Raw genomic sequence first — 26427 nt, 5'->3', positions numbered from 1 at the left:
TCAATAAATCAATCTTTTTTAGTCAAATTGATGCATAATTAAACAAACATAGTATAGCAGTATAGCACAAAAGCATAAAAACTGTAAAAAAGTATTCCTCTCGTGGATGTTCTTAAGTGAGCCCATGTTTTGAAAGTGATCATTTTTTTAAACCACATTGTAACCCAAATGATTTAAAAATACTCATAAAATACATGTAAATTATGAAAGAAAAGTGATAGTAATAAGCTTTTAGCAAAAGTTTTCGAGAACATATTGACTAAACCAGCACTTTTAAAAAAGGTCATAGATTGATTTTTTGGGATAGGTCCAACCAGAATGAGATACCCTATTTCCAAACATATTTAACTACATGACTTACAGTCGATAACTTTAGAAAAAATTATTTTCAATGTAGCCGGAACTAAATAATATAGCTTTATAAGTCTCAAGACAAGTCTACAAATAACAAATGAAGAAAAACACGAAGTAGGAGGAGCAAAAGTTTGTTTTATGGCCTTCGGTTCGGTTGCACATTGCATTCTGCAAACAATGCTTTTGTATTTCGCCGTTGATTTTTTTTTTCGAATTTCTGTCAAAACAAAACTTAATTAATTAATTAAATGTTAAAACTTACCTACGTACACATCTGCGAGTTCCTGAACACAAAGTACTATCTCACAGCGCCTTTCTAGTGACTGTGCACATCACGTCGTATGATCGCACTGCATTGCATGCTGCAGGGCCTAAAGTTGCACCATAACCGCCACTTCCCGGTTCTCTTAGGTAGTCGACCTCAGCCGGAAAAAAGAGCAGCTACTCAGCAGAAGACGGCTAAACACTGCACCATCACTGGGAGCACACAGGATAATAAGAGGAGATGTTAATTACGATAACGATGCCAAGGTTGCTCTCGGGCACGCAGCATCCCTAGAATTACGTCCCACTCCGAAAGATAAGCTTCAGCTGGGCTTTTTATATCTGGGTCCATTTTTACTTTTGCCCACCCACGTGTGGAGGCTATAGGTGAACTGAATGCAGTGCAGTGCTTACTGCTCCGACGAAACGAGCAAAAGATCCTAATCAGATGATGAACTTTATTACCGAGAAAAAGGGCGTTCCACTCGGATTGTTTCATTTATGTCGGTTAGCCCTCTCCGTACGTATCTATTTCCGAGTGAACATTTGAATGGCATTGAGGAAACAGCTGGAGTTTGGATTGAGGCAGTGCAAAAATCCAAAATCAAGTCCATATGTTCATTTGATAAACATTTATCGAAACCCGCTTTCAAATGCTTCAAAATCCAGCAATAAAATCGTATCCTGTTTGCAGGTCTGCGCTCAATCATATTACAAACAATTCAACTCTAATAAAAGGCCATAATCAAATTGATCCGCCTGTTTCCGCTGCAACCGCTCAAATTGCACCACGTGTAAAACAAGGTTTGCCCTACCACGGCTACCAACATACTTTTTCATCAATCTGCAACTATAGCGCGAGCTAAATTCCCTTTTCCTCTTTTCCATGTGTTTTCCATGCCGTTTTATTTGTTTTCCCGAGTTTATTGTAGTCCAATTATCGAAACCGTGGACCTGCTGCTGCTGCTGCTGTTGATGCAATACTAAATGCAATCTGACAGAAAAATCGATTGGCAGCGCGAGGATAGCGTAAAATTGGGCTGAAAGATGCATATTGAATCGCGGTTGAATTGAAAATCGAAAATACCAGCATAGCTAGTTCACCCGCCATAGCAAACCGTAAAACTTGCGATAGCCTGTAGCGTTTCATATCCCAGCTAGTGTGTGTGTGAGAATGTGTGAGGTAACATATTGCATTTCATCTCCAATTGAACAGACCACCAGCAGCAGTAGCATCAGGTGTAAAACAGTATCGTAGCATTCCAAGCGGTATGCTACAGTAGCTTCTCTGTACCCAATCTTCATGGGCGTATGCAAAAGTATTAAGGCCATTCCGCGTAGAAATTTTATTACCTAAGGATACACAGATAAAAATTCTGAATTTTATATGTGATGTAAACATTTATTCACGTAAACTTGTATTTCATTTCCCGCAACCGAACAACTTGTAAACAATGTTGTTTATTATTTAATATTATACAATATTTGCTACATTGCATGACATGTGTCAGAACTTTACATGATTTATAATGTAAACGTATATGATATGTGACGCTCCATTTATGTGCATCATATTGAACAGAAATTTACACTACTATTTCGAACTGTGTACAGGACTATTAAGAACATTAAATTATATTAAGTTTAAAGTAAACTCGGATCACTGCTAAGCGTGGATAATATCCGCCAAACTTTAAGCTGGAAGTTTATCACATTTTACAAATCATGGTTTAATAGACTACACCACCAGCACCGCAGTATACACACTTAGTAATAACTAGTTTTACACGTTACGGAATCCATCTTTGACATAAAAGATGATACGTAACAAACATCAATGCATTCACTTACTTGTGTTCTTCGTAGCATTTCACAATTACACGCAATCGAAAATATAAAAAATATATATATTTTTTTTTTCCTTTGGTTTGTTTTTTCCGTCGATCTTGTTTTCCGTGCTGAGCACCAATGCTACCGACGTGCCAGGAAAGCAGCTCCCACACCTGGACCCTACCTATCGACCCATCAACTCATGAACCGGGAACCAACGGCTTTACTTCCCATCCGAAGGAGGCGTGATCAGAGATGTTATGCCTCAGAACATCCTGGCGGCGCCGACTGGGATTGAACCCAGGCCTGCTGGGGTGAGAGGTACTCACGCTTACCACTACACCACCGGCGCCGTTATAAAAAATAATAAAAAATAATATAAACTAGACGTCAAATTTCTTGGTGAACAAAATAAACACCAAGAAAATCACTTCGACTCCACTTCTTTGCTAACAAACGTTAAAGAATCATTGAACAAGCATTGCCAGATGTATTACCTCTAGCAGTGAATATAATTTTTTTTAAAAATGCAAAAACGAAATTCAAACCAATAACTTAAATGAGTGGATGTTTTTAATGGTGAATAAATATCAAAAACTGAATAAATATAACTAAAAGGTCCTTTTTTGGAACATAAACGTTCCAATTACAAAGGTAAAAAATATTGAATTAATCACAAACAGGGGAGATGGCAGCATTGCATGTAGCCTGTTATTGGCTTTCCCGCTCAGGGGTGTGAACAAAATGTCATACAGCGTAGTCCGGCAGTGTGAATGTTTTGTCTACACTCAAAAAATTCCACAAACACTTGATTTTTTAAATGCACAATCACATTTACTTTAAGTGTATTTAACCTTAGTTCAACGTGTTATACACGTTAATTTATTGTGTTTCAAACTTTGAAATGTTGAAAATCGTTCACTATCTATTCAAGTGTATTGCACATTGAATCATACAACTGTTCAAAACAAATGGATTTAAAGTGTTTTGCATTTCAATGCGATGTGAATTGCTTGCTCAAAGAGGTAAACATCGAAAACAAGACTTGTGACTTTATCCTATCAACCCGCCTCATATAAGAGAACAACCGTGGCACAGTGAGTTCATGAGTTCATTCTGCATCATACCGTTGTGCAGTACAGTCGGTTGTTTGATTCGCTCGCTCAGTGCCAGTGATATTAATAGTGCTACGCGTTTGTTCACGTGTTCGGTCGTTTCGGTGCATCGCGTGTGATGTTGAAGCGGAAGAAGAAGACAGGGTCGAACCAGGGTTCGAACCCTGCGACCCAGTCTAACGCTGCCCAAGGCGGCAAAAAGACGAAGAGAGACGCATCCGACCGTGGAAGTGTCCATACCCCAATGAATAGTGGTCCCCAGGATAACGCCACAGCAATCAACGGTAGTGACGTCGGTGATTTCGGCGGGTCCGTTGAAAACTTGGCCACGGGCGGCCAGAACGGTCCGAAAGTGAAACTCCCACCTCTGGTGGTGAAGTCAGTACCACTCGACAAACTGGCTCAAGAGATGGCATCCCTTGGTGTCGCTGCCGAGTACACCAAAGCGGACTACAACAAAGCTTTGGCTTCGCTGAAGAATTCCAAAGTGGAATTTTTTACACACGACATCCCGGGCGACAAGCCATTTAAGGTAGTCATCCGAAGCCTTCCGAATTTCGATACGAAGGTGATCGAAGCTGAAATTAAAGACCAGTACAAGCTGGCTCCCATCGCCGTCTTTCGGATCAAGAGGAGGAACGAAAGCCAGAGGAAGTACCAGGATTGGCTTTTCCTGGTACACTTCAAGAAGGGGACGGTGACGCTTAATGCGTTGCAAGCAATCCGCTCGCTCTTCTACGTCATCATCCGTTGGGAGGCCTACCGTGGTGGCTGCCGCGATGTAACGCAATGTCAGCGCTGCCTCAACTTCGGACACGGCACCCAAAATTGCAACATCAACCCACGCTGCAGCTTCTGCACCCAGAACCATGCCTCCTCCGACTGCCCAGATGACAGTCCTGAGGTTATCAAGTGTGTCAACTGTGGCGGTGCTCATCAGGGCTCTGACAAGCAGTGCCCCAAACGCGAGGAGTTCAAGCGTATCCGAAAGGATGCATCGACCTCCAACCAACCAGGACGTAAGAAAAATAAGTCCCCGACTTTCGGGCCAGGCGATTTTCCGCCTCTTCGAACCAACCAGCAACCGCGAGTGCAACCCGCTCCCCCCCAACCAACGCCCGGTGAACAAATTCCACTCCCCCCTGGATCCTGGAGAACACCGCCAACACCAACCAACGCCCGGTGAACAAATTCCACTCCCCCCTGGATCCTGGAGAACACCGCCTACGCTAGAAGGTATGTACTCGGTGGACGAGTGTTGGAACATGTTCTTCCATGTTACAAGCGCTTTCCGCAAGTGCACCAACAAGAACGAACAGTTTGAAACTATCGTGAAACTGGTTATGCATTATGGCGTCTAAACCACTATACATAATCACATGGAACGCTTGCTCCTTAAGAGCAAAAACCATCGAGCTTGCGGACTTCCTCCGCAAGCATACCATCGACGTGGGCCTCCTCACCGAGACCCACCTCAAGTCCGGCGACAGTTGCTGGTTACCGGACCTCAACATCATTCGGCTTGATCGTACCATGTCCAGGGGGGGTGGTGTTGCGATCATCGTCAAAAAAGGGATAAAATACCGCAGTCTGTCCCATATCCGCACCTCTATCATCGAGGCCCTTGGTGTGGAGGTGGAGTCGGTGACTGGATACGTCCAGTTCATCGCTGTCTACTGCCCTCGACAGTGTGCCGCCAGCAGCAGACTAGCGGCTAAATTCAAGAAAGACCTGGCCACCATCACCCGTACCGGTTCCCGCTTCGTTTTTGGAGGAGATCTGAATGCTCGTCATGAGGCCTGGCGGAACTACCAGCAGAACCAGAACGGTCGTCTGCTGTTCGACCATTCGCAGCACGGGCTGTACTCCGTTTGGTTCTCGGACGAGCCAACATTCATCTCACCGTCAGGTAACCCATCGACGCTAGACCTGTTTCTTACAAATACTGGCTTGTCCAAGCCGGTAGCCTTGAACGAACTCAGCTCCGACCATCAACCGGTGGTGGCTGAACTGGGATACAACGTAGCTCCTGCTCCAAGCCTGCGCAAGGACTACCATCGCGTAAACTGGGCCCAGTTTGGACGCGTGGTAGACAGGCACTTCATCGACAACCCGCCGCTTGACTCCGTGGAGGACATCGACCGAGCATTGGGGGGACTTCACCAAGCCATAACCGTGGCTGACGAGGCGTGCGTCCGACGAGTTCCTGTGAGGGGTAAGTTTATTGCCATTGATTCCCACACCCAACTATTGATTCGACTGAGAAATGTTCGTAGACGCCAGTACCAAAAAACCGGAGATCTAGCGTGGAAACGTGAAATGGCCGATCTAAACAAGGAGATTGCTTCCAGAATGGTCTCACTCCGGAACGAAAGTTTCGGGCGGCTCATCCAGAATCTGGATGACCGCTCCAGATCATTCTGGAAGGTTGCCAAGGTCCTAAAGACGCACCCCAAACCCATTCCTCAACTCATAGATGAAAATGATGACGATCGGCTCATAATCACCCCTCAGGAGAAAGCAAATGCGATTGGTGAGCATATTGCCAAATCGCACTTGCTTGGCTTCAACATCCAAAGTCCGCTCGAAGTTCAGGTTGAGCAATGCGTACTCAACCTTGATTCCTCCCCTTGTGCCATCCCTCCGGAGGATAGAATCACAGTGGAACAGATTTGCTCAACGTTGAAATGCACCAAAAACATAAAGGCCCCCGGGTTTGACGGAATATTCAACCTAGTATTGAAAAATCTCAGCATGAAGGTTCACTCTCTGCTGGCTGCTATCTTCAACAGATGCTTGGAACTGCACTATTTTCCAAGTATCTGGAAGACAGCGAAAATCATATCAATTCGTAAACCCGGGAAGGACCCAACGCTAGCTTCAAGCTACAGACCAATCAGCATCCTTTCAGCGCTGAGCAAATTGTTCGAGAAACTTATTCTCAATCGTTTGCTCAAGTTTGTCGAGGAACACAACATTCTCCTACCGGAACAGTTCGGGTTCAGGAAGGGGCACTCCACAAATCATCAGCTAGTACGGGTGATGAATAACATCCGAAGTAACAAGGCTGTATCCAAGTCTACAGCCATGGCATTGTTAGACGTTGAGAAAGCGTTTGATAATGTCTGGCACAATGGGCTTGTATACAAGCTTTGTTACTTCAACTTTCCTTTGCATCTTGTTAAAATCACCCGTAACTACCTTCAGCAAAGGTCGTTCAGGGTATCGTTGAATGGTTGCAATTCAAGCATATTTTCCATTCCAGCAGGTGTTCCGCAAGGAAGTCTGTTGGGCCCTTTGTTATACAGCATCTACACTTCCGACATTACTCCCTTGCGTAACGGTTGCGTGTTATTTCTGTTCGCAGATGATACTGCTATAACCGTCAAGGGAAGGATGCCTCGTGAAATAACAAACAAGCTTCAACGATGCCTTGGCGCCTTTGCTGATTATGCCACCACGTGGAAAATCAAAATCAATGCTTCCAAAGCCCAAACAATAATGTTCCTCCATCGGCAATCTCCCAAACTAAAACCAGCTCCCTCTTGTACTGTAATCATGGATGGCACAAGGGTTGAGTGGTCGGCCGAAGTAACCTATCTCTGGATGTTGTTTGACGAAAAGCTCCTATTCCGCTCGCATGTGGAGAAAACCGTAATCAAGTGTTCCACCTTGGTTAGGTCTCTGTATCCGCTGATTTGCCGTAGATCCCACCTCTCAAGGGTGAACAAACTGGCTGTCTACAAACAAATCATAGCACCTGCGATCCTCTACGCAGCTCCGGTGTGGGAATCATGTGCTCAGACTCACAGGAACAAAATCCAGGTTGCTCAGAACAGAGTGCTTAGGATGATCCTTGATCGTCCCTTTGACACAAGAATTGCAGACCTCCACCAAGAGGCGAACATTCCAAAATTAGATTTCAAAATTGATGACATTAAGACTAGGTTTATGCAGAAATGCAATACATCAGAACATGCTTTGATAAGCAATTTGTATATAGTAGGTTAGGTGTATATAGTAGTTACAGGTTAATTGTAGTTGTAAATAGTAGTTATAAGTAGTCTCCTTTTTCAAATTCAAAACAAACCAATCCCACCAAGGTGGTCATACTCTAATAACAGTCACTTGATAATCCATACATGTAAACCTAACAAATACAAGAAATAAAGATCATCTAAATGTCAAAAAAAAAATGCACAGTGAGATCGACCGAACACTCCGGCAGCAGCACATCCCAACAGTCCATGATCCAATCCCAAGTCAGACCCATTAAAAAGAAAAGCTCTGGCCTCTGGCAGTTTTGTTTATACATTTGTCGATTCATTTTTAGAGTCGGTAAAGTAGAAGTCGATAAAGTAGAATATTGTAGAATATTGAATTATGATGTGCAAAGCTATTGATATCACCAAATGAGGCACATATAATCAAAGTGTGTCACAATTCTAATCCATAGTATTCAGGCATGATTCATAGCATAAGATTCACACATGAAATAGATGTGTTTCACAATAAGTCCAAAATTAAGTTTGAGACACATGATGATTACGTGTGGAATTTTTTGAGTGTATGACATTATTTGATCAATCGATGTGTTTTTCCGTCGATTTTGGTTTCCATACTGAGTACCTACCGACGCCAGGGAGGCAGCTCCCAGCCCTGAACCTAAACCTATCAAACTCATGGACCGAGGACCAACGGCTGTACTGTTCCATTGATTGTAAGTTAGAAATTTGGAAAAGCGGATGGAACGCTTTGGATGCATATTATGGTCAAAATAAGTCAAAAGAAATCATTCATTATCGTTCAGTTTTTTCCTAGCAAATTTTGTTATATAGTATTTTCTTGCAGAATATGTTAAATGGGAGGGACTTCAAATGTTAATCCTCCCTCCCCCACAAAATGTTACAGAGTGTCATCAAAATACATGGAATGTTGAGATATTGCGATCGAGTGGATTTTCTCTTTCAAATTTGAATCTTTTGACTCTCTGGGGAATGGTAGTAAAGCGGTTAAAAATGTATGGGAAAAACCTTTTTTTTCAATTATTTCGAGTATATTTAACAAAAATTACCAGGAAAAACCTGAACGACAAAGTCCATAAGCGATTTCTTTAGGTTGTCGTCAACTTTTTTTGGAAAGCTATGTGAAAATTCACATGGATTTTATGCTTTACATATGTGATATATTTTTTGAGTGTTTCCAAGTTTGGTTACAAGATTACAACTCTGGAGAGCATTTTGTGTGGTCGTTGGAAGCGTGTGGTTCTGAATATGGCGATGAGTGTGCAAAATATTACGCAATTCCATCCTCCCTATTCGCACGCACCCGAGGATCGGAGGCGAATGCCACTTCGACTTGTTTCGTCTACTTACTACTCTCTGACGACTGTGCTGGGGAAGCAGCATATGCATGTAGGTAATTGGTGAATTTGTTAGTTAATTCGACGCTTTTGGACAATGCCTAAGCCATATTTCTGATCGATTGGTGATAATTGAAATTGGACCAGGGGCAGCTGAGTTATTAACGCTCAAAATCTTTCACAATTTTGTTTTATGTTCCATTTTAGGTTTTCACAAAGTTTACCTTCATATAGAAATCACAGACGTAGTCCTACATCGAAAAGAAGTAAGTAGCAGGATACTAATTAACGTCCTCACCAGTCCAACGTAATCCATCTTTACAGAAGAAAATTCCTCAAAACGCGACTCGATCCGACCACAAAATGGGTCTATCCCAACATCCCTGATCTTCTAGGCTAAGAATGTCGTACTCATGCAGCTTGCGGTTATTCTCATATTATAGTCACATGTTGTTAATCGTGGTTCTCTCTTCTCAATGAACGGTTCCATGTTTTCCCGAGAAATCTTAAACAGCTCAACGTTGAAGTCTGAACAACCAGCGTGAAACCATGAGTAAATAAGATCACTTGAATTTTACGGTTCAAAATATACTCTCCCTATTCCAACTGATTCGCTGAAAGAGAGATATTTTTGGATACTCTATAAACAGAATTAAAATACTGACCCATTAACATGATTTTACATACAAACACAACATTAGCAACCGATTACTACAATGAAATAAGGCTATGAATTAAATACTTTAAAATAATTAATACCCCGTACAGACTATGGTTTATATCATGTAATATAGGCTGTCTTGCAATGAGCACTCATACATCTAGTTTTCACTGGAAATCCTTTGTATGAGTGCTCATTGCAAGATATATAGGCTACATTACATAGCTTACTTACTTGATATTAGAACTATAGTTTAGAGTGGGTAGCTCGTATGTGTCACTCTCAGAGCACCTAAATTTACATGAATTCTTCTAAGTGTGTATGTTAGTTGCATTTTTTATCATCCTCCGCAGCGAATACCGCAGAGAATGACGAAAGGCACGTACTAGTCTTTCAAAACCACACAGCCTGCTGACCAAATATTTAAAATCTTACCATTACTCGGTCATTCATTCACTTTAAATACACTTTAAATTTCATTGAATTCTTGAAATTATAACAAAATTTTCTATCTAATTATTTTTCATACATTTAAATCATGTTTCATGACATTAATTATCCTTAATTATCTGTTATCGTTAGTTATTTGGTTATTACTTTCAATACCGCTAAAAGTAATTAAATTCACTTGCTTCGATTCTCTCCAATTCTCGTTCAGCAGAAAAAGCATGTGAAACCAAATTATCATAGTATCGTACTGTCGTACTCTTCTTCCCTTTTAACCTACCTATGTTCTGAAGCACGAGCAGAGCAGTGGAGAATGCAGAGGTCTGATAATCGCAACGTGCGTGATTCGAGTCCAACTGGCTAACATTTTTTTGTTTTCGTCATAATTAATTTATCTCACTTATCCACTTCACATTTGTTGGCCTCCAATTTCTCGGTAAATCTCATTCTTCATGCATGCGGTCTCCAGTAACATCCCGCGATGATGAATCCCACACAATTGTAAGCAAATCTTACATCCCCCTGTTGGGTGTGGTAACCCATGCACACGCCGGTGGCAGCGCAGCCAATCCTTATCGATCGGTATGGTTAGTCACAATCGGGTCGTATCCTTTCAGGCGAATTAACATTCTCGAACCTCTAAACACTGTTGATTCATGCGTGCAGCTTAATTCCGGGTCACACTTCACACACGATGGTGCTTCTGGTGACCTTACTGTAGACGGCACATGGATTGGTACACCCAAACCAAATGGAAAATACTTCAAATGTTTGTATGAGCACTTCAAGGATACGGAAAATTTAAAGATAGTACTTTCAACGAACAAGGAGTATTTTCCATAAACAGTTTTATTTTTTTTTTTTATTTTGCAGTAATTGCATAAATTTTTTGTAAAGTTTTCCACGATTGCATTACGGAATCTATAACGGGTGTTCAATAAAAAAAATGAGAATGATTTCAGTGCCGTCCAGCGCTCTTGTGAGAGCATCGCAACTAAGTTGCGTCTTACGGCTGACCAGGGCCCCTTCTCCAATATTCATTGCCAATTTTTTAAAGAATTAACATTATGTTTTTATTAAAAAATACTGAATTCGTTGAAAAAAAAATTTTTTTTTTAGCTTATGACTGAAAAAAATCTCATTTTTTATTGAACACCCGTTATATAGATACTATACCAGTCAGGCTATGGACGGGGTGTGCTTTGCTGTACGAAGAGGTCATCTCTCCACTCGAAACATGCACACTTAGAAAAATTGATGTGAATTTAGGTGCTCTGAGACTGACATATACGAGCGTCAATTTTGACATAAAATTGAGTCGTAATAGACGCGAAACTCAGCTCAATCAAACGTACTTTTCGTCGAGTACCGAACTTTTCAGTTTCGGAGCACTGAATTTTACATGACATGTTTGTTTGGCGGCGATGACAGAAGCGCATACAGTGGTGGAGGTAACAATGGCTGCAATTTCCAAACCTACGACTAGATGCCTCCCTTCACATAACGACTTGAGTGCGGTACAATCGATAGAACTGTTTCAAACACATCGTCGGTACATGAGCAAATCGGTGATCATCTCTTTTTGCCGGTGGTGGCGGGGGGATACCCCTCAGATCAACCCGATTTGTACCTTGCTCAAAGTTGTCCTTGCTCACTTTCTACTCTCTATTCAGAATTTTACGAGCGCTGATGGCCGCCACAATCTAGCTGGGTTTTCTGGTAGGAAATATTCGATTGGATGTTTGGGTAATGCCGTTTGACGTATAAACGATCAAATTAATCCGTTTACAGGTCAAACGACACAAGCCAAACTTGAAAATTTCATAGTTGAAGGTGCTAAGTTTCAAATAACTGACTTAAAGTGGTAGTTTTATACGATAGATGAGAAGATGGAAATATAGAGTTGATAGTTCCGTTAGAGTACGGCAGTGGGAAAATCCAGAATTTTACGAGCGCTCATGGTCGCCACAATCTGGTTAAGTTTCTGGTAGAGAACATATGATTTAATCATATGAACGTTATTTAGAAGACTTTCTCTATTTTTTGCAACGCGGTGTGACATGTACAACGCCTAATCCTAGAGGAAATATAGGAGCTGTCAAATTAGCACCAGAGCGCCAGAAAAAAAAAGTGGCTTCACTCAAGTTGTTTGCAGTTGCAGTCATGTGCTTGACAAGGGGCGTTTGGTTTATGGAGTGTTTAAACATATGCTAGTTAACTAGCTCAACCAGCTATACCAACATGCACGAATTTCAGTTGTTCCTGAAATGTCATACTGGTAGATGCTGACGCCATGTTTACATTATGCTGACTACTTTTTAGTACAGGGTGATTCGGAATAACTGTCACTTTTAAAAATGGTCAAATGCATGATTTTTTGATATCAGTAAATTCCAGATATACTACATATACAGGGTTAACTACCCCGTTTCCGGCCTATTAAGCACAACCCGGAATTAGTCTTTCTTAATCAAGCGTAGTTTAGCACCAAACGGAATGTTATTATTACTGATGGCTTCCAAATTTAATTACCTGCCGTACGATGTGATAAAGAGAAACAAATTGTTGAGATATTGTTAAAAGTCTAACACTGCTTCTAGAAACGCCAATGAATTCACTTCGGCCTATCGGATGAAGATAAAGATTGACTCGGTCGGAGCGCGTCATTTGTATTCGAGGATATTGGGTGCAAACATTCATATCACGCGTTTTTGTTGACTTCGTTCGGTAGCATTTGATTTATAGTATCGTACCAAACGCATAATTTACCTGGTGACGCCGAAATCATTGATTTATTTGATGTTTTCTGCTTGATAGGCCCGAAATGGGCGCTTAGGCCGAAGTAGTTCTCTACCCTATAACCTTCAACTTAGCATACTTTGATTCGAATCTCTCTCCCTTTGCCATTAATTACCAGTCACATTTGTCACGAAAATGAACCACAGCTGGCACGCACGTTCTAGTTCCAGCGCTTTTAGAGTCCTGGCGATGCGTCTAAGTTATGATATTGAACGGATTTTCCACGCATTGTTCTTTTTACCTCTATAATGATGTGAACAAAAAATGTTTCACTCTTTCGAAGAGATTACAGTTCACGAATTTATACATATTTATGACATCTGCATTTTTATGTCCATGGCTGCTTGGAATCGGAAACGAATGAAATCCTACTATCCATACAAACTGGTATTTGTACACACTTTAAAATAAAGATACTTGAACTTTTCGCCTTTTTACCCATTGGGAATTACATATATGTGAATCAACCTGTACAGTTTTTGTACACTAGCGCTAGCACACCAGCACAGATGTAAACAGCGCATAACACACAGGTTCGTATTCTTCTGGTAGCGGCGGGTTTGGTGCACGGTACCGGGTTGTTCTTTGGAGAATTCTGAGATGTGTAGGCGCTTTCTCCACGGGTATTGTGAGCGAATTTGATGTTATTGGGGCTTGATGATGACGCGCTTGGTAAATATGGCCCACAGCGGCGTATCGCACGAAGAGCAACTGTACCGGAACAGTGGCAGGGTTGCTTCTTCACTACTTCTCTGGCTGAAGCACTATTGCAGGCAGTCTTGATAGCATCCGGTCCACATATCGTCTGTGTTGAGCTGCTGTGAGATGAACGATACAAACAAGTCCAAAGTTCGTATGGAAAATCGGCTCCGGCTTGTTTCGTTTGGTAACTATGTAACTATGTGATGTATCTGATATGAGAGACACCCTGTGGTCTAAGCAAATGTATGTGAAAATTTGAAGCTTCCAGTTTTCGTTAAATTTCTTAGTTGTTTAACAATTTTCACAATTTATTTTATATACCAAAAAATTGCTGGATAAACTTCCAGTCGAATGGCACATTGAATGATATATTTCAAATTAATGTTTTGGAGAAATATGCATTTGAAAACACCCCATTTTTCGTTACATGTCTCATTTCGACTTCTTTATCTTCCAGTACAGTAAAGAAGGACATAGTCTTACGTAAAAAAAGAGCTTAAGGAATTAAATGATTGCTTTGATTTGGTTTTTGTCATTGTAAAGTCACTGTTATCGCTGTTTTTATTGTATGCATCCATCATTTGGTCCAGGGTCCAGGGTTTATAGCAAACACATTTCTATTTCGTAAATGCCTAGATGGTGTCTAAACATTTGAGAATGACAATAGTTCTACTGAATCAATGCGATGTGATAAGATATCGTGTACGAATGAAATGGTAGCAAATTCACAACGCTCTAGACATCACAAAATAAAGATTTCTGAATTACAATTCCTCAATACAGGACAACTTTTAATGATGAATTGATGCTATCAGAAGAAATCATTGGAAAATTCATTTTTAATTGGTCAAAAATCATCATTTTTCAAATAAACCTAAATGTGTGTATTAATATCCAATAATGTTTTGGAAATTGCTTAACTACGTATTCAAGATAGTTATATACATTGTTTCATCAAAAATGGCAAAGTAATCTGAATAAAATATCATAATCAATAATTTGCATTTAATTTCATTGGCGCACATAGTGAACTTACATTTTATTATAAAATATCGTTTAATGCAATAGTTCTATTGAACAAACAATAACAGTAATTGATACCTTGCATAACAAGTTACTGTTTATAATTATTGGTTACTCCATTTTAGACGCATGGCCGATTTACTCCTTAGAGTGGGTACTCTTGTCCCGATTTGACATGAAGTTTTGAAAAACTCATAAACAGCTGTTGATGTGATTTAATTTGAATTATATTGATGATACATCAAAACATGCCATAAACTTATAAGGAATACATAGAACGCACAATCGTAAGGGCTCCTGGATCCCCTACATATTACAAGTAACATTGTTAGTTTAACAGGGGTTTTAAAGCATTCTTCAAGTCCATAACAAATTGTAGGAAACCGTAAAAAACTTAAATGATTACATTGAATTCTACTATCACCATGAATACATCTATAATTAAAACAAATAGAACCTGCTGTACCCACTGCTACTGCCGCACCTAGGCCAGATTGGCTTTTAACATATTTCTCATTAGTCATTATTTTTCTCATTCTATTGCAGGTCGCCCGCAGCCCTCGGTCAAGTGGCTCATTAACGGTACGCTGGTGGACGAACAGTACGAACACAATTCCGGGGATGTAATCGAGAATCGGTTGCTGTGGCCGGCGATCCAACGGTCCGATTTGAACTCGATATTCACCTGCCAGGCAACCAATACGGCACTGGTGGAACCGAAGGAGAGTAACTACGTGTTGGATTTATTCCGTAAGTATTTTTAGAGTGGGCGAAGCTTCCCAACGAGCAATACTGTAATTTAACTGTGGGTTCGGTGTTCTATGGTTGGCGTTGGTAATTATGTCCATCGAATGGAAATGATAGAAATGCATTCATGCACTTCCATAGCCATTGCGTGAATTATTTACATCTTCTCAACAAAAATAGTTAATACTCCGGTTGATTCAGCACAAATATGAATATCAACATAAAAATAAAGATAAGTACAGCATGTGAAATTCAGGAAAACTTATCCCCTCAACCTCTGTTTGGGACATGAAACCACTGCAGCCAGTAATTTGATCTATTGTAGTTGTTACGGGACGGACGTTCGGAAGTCTCTTCCAGACAAACTCGTTTTTATCGGAGTAAGCTTCAAGCTACAAAAGTTTTTATTTAGTAATAAGTAATTATTAGTTTTTAGGTTAGCTTACAGTTTTAGTTTCCTTTGTCTGTTTTCCGTCGGTTGTAACAAAGATTCTTCAGTGTTTTGTGTTGTGCTGTAGAATGTAGGTTTTAATTTACAATAGATTTCATTTTAATTCATTTTACTTACGATTTTAATGTATTTTATATAATTAAAAAAATCTAAACTTAGCATAACCAATTCAACTTTTAACGTGTTTGTTCTGTCACTATGTATTGTTTTGGGTGAGCCAGATAGCGTATAGATATGGTGGGAGTTTTTTCTGCCTCTGACATTCTCTCGAGTTTATGTCGTTCGAGTACCTATACGGGTGGTACTGAACTCACTGGGCTCCGTCGCGTACAGTAGTATATCTCGTGTCGTTAGCTTAGTGCATGTCGTATTACTCCATCACTATTGAGAAATGATGAAGTATTCGGTTTCTTCGCAAGGAATCAATTCTAATTTGAAGATCCCGCTATTTATAGCCTTCGAAGAGTGAGAGCACCCTTCATAGACACGTCCCTTTGTCAGTCAAAATTGGATTCTATAGCAACGCAATTACGCAATGACATCGATAATGACCATGCATCAGAACCCTAGTCTTAACCACTTCAAACTGGGCAACAACGAATAGAATTAGGAATCACATAGATGAAGACTAACTAGCTAGTTTTTCCTTATTTAAGGATCATCCTCGGTCCAGGAAACCCGATAACTTATCACTATTAACAAGGCATAAAAAGTAGCAAGGACTAAGATGTGTTCCTTTGATTACTTAAAAATCATGTTCCCCTAGTTTGAAGTAGCCAGGATTAGGAATCGGTTGTAGATCTTACATCTCGTAGCATACCATGAAAAGGTGATCTACACAGGTATTTTTTCTCGTCTGTAGAGCCATTTTACAACTGCGTCCATTTCAAAAGAATATTGTTGTTTGACCCATATTCAATGTGGTGCTAGTCGCATATCTTGTCACAATTAAAGTGTGATATACATTGAATGACAGAGCATGAAATCTCATCTACACACTTAGAAAAAATCATGTAAATTTAGGTGCTCTGAGGGTGACATATACGAGCGTCAATATTGACATAAATTTGAGTCATAACAGACGCGAAATATAGCTTAATCAAACGTACTTTTCGTCGAGCAAGGAACTTTTCAGTCTCGGAGCACTTAATATTACATAACATGTTTGTTTACGTCTCACCTTTTATGTCAAAGATGGATTCCGTCACGTATAAAATTAGTTATTTCTAAGTGTGTAGGCTCAAGTCGTTTTATAACATCTAATACCCTGTTGGGATTGCTTTGCCAAATTTCCAATGTTTCTAATAGCCCTTTTCCAAATATTGTCATTCTTTGATTGAACAGTGCTCCGCAATTTCAAAGTATATGTTCAGCAGTTTCGTTTTCATAATGACAAAAACTACAGTCGCTACACTGAATTTTTTCCAATTTTATTGAAGTGATATCTGTTAGGACAGTGACGAGTCATTAGACCAGTTATTACCCGAAGATCTGTTTTCCTAAGATTAAGTAAGATCCGAGCTGGGTGTTATAAAAATTTTGGCTTGTCTGGATGTATCCGTGGCATTCCAATTAGATTCTACCAGAGACGTTTCCCAAGTTCTTAGTTTCATCCTCAGAGCGCACTCAGGGACTCCACAAAATGGTTCCAAACCGATGAAACTCGATGCAGAAGCTTGTGTTGCTAGACTGTCGACATTTTCATTTCCTTCAATGCCAAAATGACAGGGCACCCAGTATTATGTAACTTCGTTCCTTTTGTTTTAAAGAAAGAATGCATTCCCACACTAGCTTTGATCGACATGTAAACGCCTCTAACACATTAAGAGCTGCTTGGCTGTCCGAGAAAATACAGATCTTAGTAAATCTGTATTCTGTAAGGCAATGATAGCTGATTAATTGCTTGAATTTCTGCTTGAAATACTGTGGGACTATGTCCCACTGGTTCAACTTTACGGACTCCAGGGCCATAGACCCCAGCTCCAGTATTTTCACTCGACCCGTGGGTGTAAAATACAATAGATCCTGGACGTATATTTGGTCCCCCAGATTTTCATATATAGTGGTTTGATTTAACCAATTTGAAGGGAACATAATAGTTTGTATTTGTTACCATCCAATCATCCACTGTATTAACAGCTGAATTTAAGTTGAAATACTTAAGGGTACTCAAATGCCCTACCAGATTGCCATCTAAAATTTTATTTTGACGTTTGAACTGTAGGGCACTTTTTGCTGCCTGTAATTTAACAAATTGATGCAAGGGCAGTATATTGAGAAATACATCCAAGATAACAGATGGTGTACTTTTCATTGCCCCTGTCATTAAAATACAAGCAAGTCTTTGCAGTTTTCCTAACTTCATTTGAGCGGTTACTTCATTTATTTTGGGCCACCACATCAGTGAAGCATAGGTTATTTTTGGTCTAACTATTCCCAAGTAACAATGCAAGCTGAATTGTAAGAACAGAAGTTGATTATTGGTTGATTTAAGGTGTACAAAGCTGATTAACACCAGGCTGAATATACAGTTGATTAGTAGTGCATGAAGCGAATTGTATTCCCATAATTCAACCTCAGTAAGTTAACTGATCTAAAGACAGAACAAGACTTATTTAACCTTAATTCTACTCCAGAAACCAGCAATGCGCTACAAATATTTTGATAACCTGATAGAATAATATGAATTTATTGCACGCTATTGTTAAATGTCGTCAGTGTTACTTGTTGCATTTCCGACATTTTAGTTATTCTAAATTCACTGCCTACCTTTCTAATCCCAAGCAGCACCAGCAGAAGAGACAAGGAAGAGGAGCTTTTTAAGAATAGCTCCACCTAAAAGTGGACTGCGACGACGTCGGAAGTTTTAATATTTGTATTCCTGTGTTTTGTCCGTTCACCACTTTATATTGCACTTAATTTTCATTCCGCATTTCAAAAATATAATTCAATTATAGCACTAAAATAGCATCGAAATACATCGCGCAATTGTGTCCACATTATGTACTGCACTTGAAATGAGAGGAATGTTTTACTGTCACAACTTATTGTTTACAATTTTGCATTGCTGTATAGTACTCTTCTTGAAGCACGTCAAAATTAAGTTGAATAAAAGCAACCGGAAGAGTAATATACAGCAATGCAGAATTAAAAACAATGTTAATGATCATAACTTTTGCCACAAATATGCTTATGTGGTCAAGTGGGTATAGTTGAAGACTGTGAATCAGTGACTGCCGGTTTGAATCCCGAAATGTTAAAGTAATTTTTAGACATATAATTTTTCTTTCCTTTATTTAACGTCAGTCTCTGTTCCACAATCTAGTGCCAATCACCGACGGACATCGATTGTCATCCATTGACGACAATCGAATGTGCAGAAAGGCAGCTTCCACACCTGCGTAGGATATCGCACCCATTCACAACATACATGGGCCGAGGCCAACGGCTTTACTTCCCTTCCGAAGGAAGACGTGACCAGAGATTTTTATGCCTCAGAAAAATCCCACCGACCTCGGCTGGGATTGAACCCAGACCCATTGGGGTGTTAGAAAGCAGTCACGCTTACCACTACATCACCAGCGCCGGCTAGACATATAATAACAATATAAATAATAAAGGCCTTACTTTGGCGTTGCCATGTCATAACGAGCTTGGCAACCCTCCTAACAACGTTCCGCTTGAGCTGGTGCGAAAGTCCGGCTTGATTCCAAATCTCCACTGCTTCGGTAGCCACAACTTGAATGCTTTGTCCGATTGAAAGTTGTTGGGTTTCATGCTTGAATCGAAAGTACCTGATGACGGCCAACTCCGACGGCAAACGGTGTCTGGGCAAATGCTTCCTCGCAATACCGGTGATGAGATCCGAGCTTGGTTTTTGGTGACATGATTTTCTTTTTTGGTTCTGCTTGCTACGGCAATCAAATGAAAACTAATAAATTGTGTGATCCCTCTCCGCTCATATATCCTCCTATTGAATTCTAGAAACTTCCAAACAAATGTTATCAAGTGATTTGATAGTTGATTTGCTGGTGGACATACTGCAAGTATTGAAATTCTGAACTTTTCTTTCCACAGTAAATCACGAATAACTTTTTAACGGTTGAAAATGAGGTTAAAGTGTCTTTGGCAAAGTTTTTGCTTATAAAATTTCCCATATCTTTGTTGATTGATAATAGCGCTATGTTTGATACCCACTTTTGATGATTGGATGCAGTGATGTACAACAAAAAACATCATTTTAGAGAATTTGAAAAATTGTAACTAACAAATTGGACACAGAACAGGCCGTAGAAAAAAAATTCTTATAGTTTTGACCCTTAGGTATCTGAGAAAAATATAAAAGGGTGCGATTTCACTGAAATTTAAAGATTTAAAAATATTTAGTGGATAATAGCTATGAAAAATGGACTTTTTTCTAAAATCTCGTCGGGGCGACCTCTAAATAATATTTCCCAGAGTTGCCGCCATACAAAAGTTTGTTTGCAACCCCCTTAGCTATCATTTGGAGATTTCCAGACAAAGTGGATTTTGTGACACCCTAATATATATGCAAATCCAATTAGTCAGCAACATTCTAAAGCAGTCTCATAAAAAGTATAAGATATGAAGTGGTCTTCCATTATATTTTTTTAATAAAACATGAAGGCTGAACAAGGGTTGTAAAAGACTGTTGTTAATGCCCTGAAAAGCTTATAATTTATATTGCTGATAAGCTGTGGGCTTATTAAAATCACCAGATTTAGATGTTTAAAAGCTGAACAAAGGTTAAAGTGGTCTATGTACAACAATTATTCAAACTAAGACTTAATTAAAATCGTTGAAAGTACACTTGTTAAGCATCAATTTGTTACCTGTGTTGCTGAATATATCCAGTATACCACATTTGATCGTAGTCCCCATGTTTTCCCCACAGCTTTACTGCAAACCCATAGCACATTTGTAGCCTAAGTGATAACCTTATCGAGATGAGAGTTCCAATTTAGTTTCCGGTTCAAAGTAACACCTAGATATTAAGCCTCTTCCGCGAACTCAATTTGAACCCCATCTAGAGTAGGCTGTAACAACATACCTTGTGTTCTTTAGGTTAAAAGAACTATGACAGTTTTTGAAGGGTTTACATTTAAGCCCTCTCTCCTACACCACTTGAAGATCATGGTGAGCGCAGTTTGTAACCGATTAGAAATCATATTTTTATATTTTCCACGCACCATAATAGCCACATAATCTGCGCAACCAATCACCTTGAAACATGGTTCCGCCACACTTTTAAGGAGTTTGTTCACTACTGAAGACCACAGTAAAGGTGATAGTACCCCTCCTTGAGGGCAACCCTTCACCAATCTTATAGTTAGTTGGGCATCTCCAAGATCAGCAGATATTTCTCGATCTGTGATCGTTGCCATTGTCCAATTAATACGGGAGTTATCCAAGCCCTTTGATTCCATAGCTGAACGCATTGAGCTGTAAGATGCATTGTCAAATGCACCTTCAATATCGAGAAAAGCATCCATGGCTATTTTCTTGGCTATAAGCGATTTCTCGATTTTTTTAACTAGCGATTGTAGAGCCGTTATGGTAGATTTATATGATTGATAAGCAAATTGGAATTAACTAAGAGGTAACCTCGCTAAACTTGTTGATTTGATGAAATCATCTAGAATTTTCCCCATTGTCTTTAACAGAACAGGCTTTCGGAGTCGTTTTATCTCTTTTTCCAGTTTTTGGAATGAAATCAACTCGAACCTTTCTCCATTTTGGTATGTAGCTCAGAGTAACACTGGCTTTGAATAGTTCAGTAAAAAGGGGCTAAGCGTTTCTTTTCCCTGTTGAAGCAATGCTGGGAATATTTCATCTTTCTCGGCAGATTTGAAAGGTTGAAAAGAACTCGCACCATTACAGAAAACTGTTTGAAAATAAACAAGGCATTCTTTTTATTGCATTTGATACCTCGGTTTCAATCTGTACGTTTATAAAACCACGATTGAGCAAAGCACACAAAATAAAGTATTACAAATACTAAACAAATACAAATTGCTATCAAATCTATATTAAAAAAAAAACAAAAAAAATCTTATAAAATCAAGAATTACTTGCCTATTTTAAAGTGCAGTGCAGTGTATATTCAGAAAATGTGTGTATACTGATGTTTTGGTCAATTTTGGACCCTACTTCGAAGCAGTAGAGATTCAAAGAATGTTTTATCTAGGAAAAAATCACTTTTAAGGGGGTTTCCATAAAAAAAATCCCAAATCATGCAGTATTTCACATATAATTCATTTTTCTGCATGTTTCTGCATGTTTCTGCAAAAAAATTTGAATGTTTTGAAGAAAACACACTTAAATACTTCTATTCCTATTGGTTTTGTCGTGGGATGTGGTGGGAAATGGTAGTAAATCGTAAATATGTGGCTAAAAATTATATGTTTGAAGCAAAACCAATAATAACTTACCTATTTAGCGATCTAGTGTGCTATGATATTCATCGAACTTATATGTATTCTAGTTTTGAATAATTCTGTAGAACATTTCAAACCAGTATTATAAATTTATTATTTTTTTTATCATCGTCACTTTAACACTTTTGGGTCATTTGTGACTTGTCCGGGGGTGAGGTTTGAACTCGTGACTTTGGCGTAAGAGGTATAGATGTTAACCACTACGCCGGGGTCGCCCCCTTTAAAGAAATTAATTATTGAGTAGAAACTTTTATTAGGAGGTTTTCCACCAAAAACGTTCCATATTTCAATGAGATGAAGAAGTAGCCACCTAGTGTCTTGGGCAAACTTTCTTGTTTTGATATTTTCTAACACGTTGCCCAAGACACCGAACCGGAATATGGAATTTTAGGAAAAATAAATTTTGAATCTCATTTCTATGAGGATTAATCATTGATTTGTCAATGTCAAAAGAAGGGCCTTTTTATATCCAGAAACTTTCCTGAATACACCACTTGTCTAAAATGCACCATTCATGAGATAATGACTTTTGACTGTCTTTTCACAGTTCTAGACCACTGTGGGGCGGTAGATGAAAAGCGAGCAAATTGTTGGCAAGCTGCTTCACGAATTAAAGCCGAAGCTGATACACGTGTGTTAATGGGAATTTTTTTTTGTTATGTCTTTTCTCGATTCAGATCAAGCTATGTCCTCATCCGTGTATATTGCAACATAGCAGGCAAGCAATACATCATAATCCTTCTTCCACTCCGATCGAGCTATGTTACAGAGCGAGTTTGTCATGGTAGTCGTAGCAACCGTTTTGTCTGTATCGTTGGTTGCTTTATGTGTTTGGATTCGCTGGTCAGTACTAGAACTATGATCTTCTTTTTTAGGCTGCCGAGACCATTTGGATGGTCTTCTGAAAGAACTTCATGCATCCTTGCAGCTGCTTGAGCGTTATTGATGTCTTCATTTACCCGTATCAAATCCTTCTGTTAAGCTCGCCTCAATTCTCTGTTGTATTCAGTTAGGACCTTTTAGTATTGACCCCATTCTGAAGTAACTTTAGTAGCAATCGTATGGACATCTTCCTCAATTTTTCTAGCTTTTCGTTCCAGAAAGGAACATCCCTATGTTGGATAATGCAACTAGCATGATATGATCATTGTGTTAATGATCGCATCAGAAGCACTTTTTAATTGTGAGGGCGTTTTAATTTGAATGTCATTAATTGAATTATCATTCATTAAATGAAAACGATAGAGACCTCAATTAGCTTTTCTTGGGTTTCTATAGTCTATAGGTTAGGCTACTATAGCGGGTTCAAAAAATTGATTTATTTTGTCTTAAATGACAGTTTAGAGTGAATTGATTTTATACCCGGGAGCACTTTCTTTCGCATTATTTTGGGGTTTGAGACTAGACTCTACGCTCCTGGCATGAAATTTATCTTTAATCGTGTTTCTCTCGAAACCATGTCTTTCAAGTCGGGCGGAAACGAAAGTCGTATTTCTAATTGATTAATCGACTTGATTTTTTTTTTTTTTTGTAGCTTGTTCTAAATACTTTTTTTAGTGAAGTACCTGAGTTTTTATCTTAATGTTTTTTTTTTTGTAATGAACCATTACATTTGATATTTTTGCCTGAAAATCTGATCAATTTCTTCAAAAGGCGCCATTTTACAATAAATCAATATTTTTACAATCGGCTAGGTACTTCACTAGTTTAAGGTGATACTCTAAGGAAACCTTAGCGTGAAACTTTAAAGGCACAAATGTCAGCTTCCGCAAAACATACAAATTTGAAATTGCGACCTATTTTTTCCGCTTCTACACTGGCCAAACCCCTTAATAGATTTCGACATTATAACAATAAAAGTTTTTTAAAAAGGATGTTTTACCTCATTTATACCCCCTTGCATATTTTTCTATACAAAATGACCAATCAGATCTTCTAAAACACCCCCTTCCTCCTCAAATCCTTCATCCTTTATGTATCTCCACTAAGCTACAATTTAAAAATGTTGTTCGTGCTGTGTTTCCACCTAAAAAGCTAAAATTGCTACCATTTCGTCAATTTTCTTAGAACTTTATTGCACCGGCTTCCAATTGATCAGCTATAGGTTCTATAGGCATTATATGTGTTAATATTTAGTTTAATTTCTGTTTCTGAGGCTCAAAACTTAAATAAAAAAAACGTGTTAATAATTTTCAAAATGTTTTCGTTTTGAAGCACATAAAAATGTTAATAATTAGGACTTCGAAACAAAACGTCGCGTATGAACTAAACAGTTTTCAGAATGTGGAAAACACTGGTAACCATTCACATCCTGTACTTCCGTATGCTAGCAAACAGTAATGACCTGATTTTGTGAGCCCCTACGTGCTTTTATCTTCAAGATGGATTTTTGAGGTATACTTTGGTGCAACTACTGGTAAGGTGCATTGTCTTCGTAGAATATTAGAAAAGATTTCCAAAAATGGACTGACAAAATCGGTTCATTACTGTAGTATATAGCAGTTCCGCGTTGCTGCCTTAAATGGAATCCTCTTTGTCTCTAAATCTGCCATAACAGCAAACTAAGAGATGAGCTGATGCATGCATGTGTGTATGGGTATATGCGCGACCATATCACTCCCTTTTATGCCAGTTTACATCAATCCGGAACCCTTTCAACCTTCCATCGTCAAACGGATGGGCTCAACGTAGACCGCATCGTGCCATGTGACGTGCCGGAAAAGCTGCTGCCATAATGTCCTCGTTAAGGCCTGAATAATCTTTTGCTTTCAATCTCCGTCCATGACGACGGCCCCATTTGGTCCCTCTCATCCTCTCAAGCTAGTGAGCTTACAACAATTTAAGTGTACAAACCCATAGTGGTTCATATTCATACCGCACTGGCTCTGGAATCCATCTCGGAACCGGTCATTAGGTTGGTCGGTTCTATGGTTTATCCCTTATTCAACGGAAACATTCGCTTCGAGTGAAACAGGACTGATTTACTTAGCGAGGAAAGTGACATTTTTGTACATTAATGTACAACTAATGAAATTCAGCGATGCATCAAGTCAAAGAGAATTAATTTATGACAATGAAAACTGCTTCTGACGTTGTTATTCTAGGCTTGTATTACATTTGAAGATGTTCAGAATAATACGTGATCAACTTGAAAACATGAAATCTTGAAAACGAAGTACTTTGTGAAAATTTTCCTCTTGACGGTTTTTTAAATAATTTCTGAGCCAACTGATATATTCTAAGAATATCTAAGAAAAAAAGTTTTGAAATATGGTACATTTAAAGATATTCATAAAAATTTAAGTAATATGCAAAAGATTTTACAAAGGTATTTTATCACATGAAGGTCTTTGGAATAATTCCCTATCAATTTCAATTTACTGAGAACATATGAGAAACAAGATTGGAATTTTTGGACTGATTAAGGTCTTCAGAATAAAATCTAGTCAACCTGTGGACTTGGACAAAAAAATCCAGAGGACTTTATGGGGATCTTTGACTATCCAAGGGATATTTGAATAGTTTATGAGTTACTTGGTATATTCTGAGATCATCTGAAAAACATGATTTAAATTCTTGGACATTTGAAGATATTAAAAATAATACGTAATCAACTTGAAGTCCAGAAAACATATGAAGAGTACTTTATGTAAATTGTTTTATCACCTACCTTCTATTTTCTGAGGACATTTGAGAAACGTGATTTGAATTCTTGAACAGTTGAAGATCTTCAGAATAATTGCTGAAATACTTGCAGTCTAGAAATTAATTGATAATAAGTGGGTTAAATGAAGATTTGTTAACACCTAAAGGCTTTTAGGATTATTGCTTAATACCTGTTATCTTTTGAGAATATCTGAGGAAAAAGATTTGAATTGTTTGACAGTTGAAGATCACCTGCAGTCTGGAACAACACATCGGGAGGATTTTATGGGGATCTTGACTTCGGAATGATTCCGGATCTACCATCTATCTACTAAAAACATCTAAGAAACATTATTTGAAGTATTGAACAGTTGAAGATCTTCACTATCATATCTGATCAAACTGAAGTCTTGAGCAATATGAAGGTGACTTTATGAAGATATTATATCACCTATACTGCCTATAAAAGCATAATTGTCCCATCTTTGCTTGATTTCCTATTCATATGGGACAGTTATGCTTTTATGGGCAGTGTAGGTCTTTGGAATAATTCCTGATATAGGTCATTC

At 38.9% G+C, this 26427-nt stretch overlaps 1 protein-coding gene across 1 annotated transcript in view; it reads left to right on the top strand.

Moving 5' to 3' along the window:
- Nucleotides 1-26427, top strand: part of LOC135706541 (protein turtle homolog A-like) — a 1327166-nt gene that overhangs the window by 1126641 nt on the left and 174098 nt on the right. The window contains exon 7 of the mRNA XM_065228176.1: nucleotides 15104-15307. Within this exon, the coding sequence (XP_065084248.1) occupies nucleotides 15104-15307 (204 nt within the window). The remainder of the gene's footprint in view (nucleotides 1-15103; nucleotides 15308-26427) is intronic.

Source organism: Ochlerotatus camptorhynchus, unplaced genomic scaffold (genome assembly GCF_037179485.1).
Source record: "Ochlerotatus camptorhynchus isolate MF236.1 unplaced genomic scaffold, CSIRO-AGI_Acam_v1.1 ptg000284l, whole genome shotgun sequence".
Classification (NCBI taxonomy): domain Eukaryota; kingdom Metazoa; phylum Arthropoda; class Insecta; order Diptera; family Culicidae; genus Ochlerotatus; species Ochlerotatus camptorhynchus.
Note: the sequence above shows the minus strand (reverse complement) of the source record. Positions and strands in the feature narration are given on the sequence as shown.